The 1,669-nt window shown below is 49.0% G+C and overlaps 1 protein-coding gene across 1 annotated transcript; it reads left to right on the top strand.

Annotated features, from left to right (window-relative positions):
- The first annotated feature begins 203 nt into the window (after window positions 1-203).
- Window positions 204-1,163, top strand: LOC104640768 (olfactory receptor 52B2). Its single transcript, XM_010309237.2, has one exon. The coding sequence runs from the start codon at window positions 204-206 to the stop codon at window positions 1,161-1,163; it is 960 nt and encodes a 319-aa protein (XP_010307539.2).
- Window positions 1,164-1,669: the final 506 nt, after the last annotated feature.

Raw genomic sequence — 1,669 nt, 5'->3', positions numbered from 1 at the left:
TTTGGACGTAGCTGTTTGCACGTAACAGGAGTGTGAGTACATGCTGCAATACATTGCAGACGATGGTTCATAATTTGGGTTCATACCTCTGGCTGTGGCTGTTCGCAGATCAGAGGTGATACAAGGCACTTGGTAGTGATGGAAGAGCTTAAGCATCTAAAATAACGTTCTGCAGTGTCTCTGCCCTTGCTTCCAGGTGAAACATGCCACCATTCAACCTTACCAGCTTCACGCCAGCAACATTCATCCTGGGTGGCATCCCAGGCATGGAGAAGTCACACATCTGGATCTCCATCCCATTCTGCTCCATGTATCTGGTGGCCCTGCTGGGAAATGGCGTCGTGTTGTTTGTCATAAGGACAGAACATAGCCTCCACCAGCCCATGTACCTCTTCCTGTCCATGCTGGCCATTGCCGACCTGATGCTGTCGACCACGACCGTGCCGAAGATGCTGGCTCTGTTCTGGTTCAGCGCGGGGGAGATTTCCTTCGGCGCCTGCCTGACCCAGATGTTCTTCCTGCACTTCAGCTTCTCGGCAGAGTCGGTCATCCTGCTGGCCATGGCGTTTGATCGGTTCGTGGCCATCTGTTACCCCTTGCGGTACACGGCAGTGCTGACCCAGTCAGCCGTTGTCAAAACCGGGCTGGTGGCTTTAGTGAGAAGTTTCTGCATCATTTTCCCGTGTATATTTCTTCTGAAAAGGCTGCCGTTCTGTGGGCACAACGTCATCCCACACACCTACTGCGAGCACATGGGTGTCGCCCGGCTGGCCTGTGCCGACATCTCCATCAATATCTTTTATGGCCTCGCAGTGCCTTTTGCAGCAATAGTGGTAGATTTTGTACTCATTGTTGTATCCTATGTCTTAATTCTTCTGGCGTTATTCAGACTCCCTTTCAGGACTGCCCGTCACAAGGCTTTCAACACCTGTGGCTCTCATGTCTGTGTTATATTATTTTTCTATATTCCTGCTTTTTTCACTGTTTTAACGCACCGCTTTGGTCAGGAAATCCCCCACCATGTCCACATTCTCCTGGCCAACCTGTACGTGCTCATCCCCCCGCTGCTGAACCCTGTGGTGTATGGTGTGCGGACACAACAGATAAAAAAGAAGGTTGTGAAAGTGTTCATCTACCTCAAGAGACATTTGCTGCAAGAATAAGACTGAGATGTCACTATCGGAAAGTGACGAACACCTTGGTGGGACTCCAAGCTCCCCACCCCAAATTCTCTCTTTGCACTGTACCGGGCAACATCCCCAAGTCTTCTGCAGTCGCAGTCAAATACAGAACACCCGACATCCCCGCCTCACTTTCCCAAAGAGTTTGTAGAAAATGTAAGACACAGGACAAAAGTCAGGATCTCCAATTGGCCGTGGAAGGAGAATGACCAAAGAAAGGAGAACCTACCCCAGATATGTCAGCTGGGAAAATCCCCTACAAGGTGGAGGTGGGCAGCTTTCACTGTAGTGTGACAGTAAATCTGCATCTCGGCCATTTTCTCTGGAGTCAGGTGAAAAGACACGTAATGAACTGGCTCTTCTGAATCACAGGTGTGTAACGGAGTTAATTTTAGGAATTGCTTCTTTACTAAAACTCATAGTGTTGAAAAAGTCTCCAAAAGGAATAACAGAGAAATAAAAGCAAGTGTTGCACATTAGCATGCATG

The sequence above is a fragment of the Balearica regulorum genome, chromosome 1 (genome assembly GCF_011004875.1).
Source record: "Balearica regulorum gibbericeps isolate bBalReg1 chromosome 1, bBalReg1.pri, whole genome shotgun sequence".
Classification (NCBI taxonomy): Eukaryota; Metazoa; Chordata; class Aves; order Gruiformes; family Gruidae; genus Balearica; species Balearica regulorum.
Note: the sequence above shows the minus strand (reverse complement) of the source record. Positions and strands in the feature narration are given on the sequence as shown.

What these genes read in the sequence shown, in the direction of transcription:
- LOC104640768 (XM_010309237.2), top strand. Translation starts at nt 204, where the DNA reads ATGCCACCATTCAACCTTACCAGCTTCACGCCAGCAACATTCATCCTG.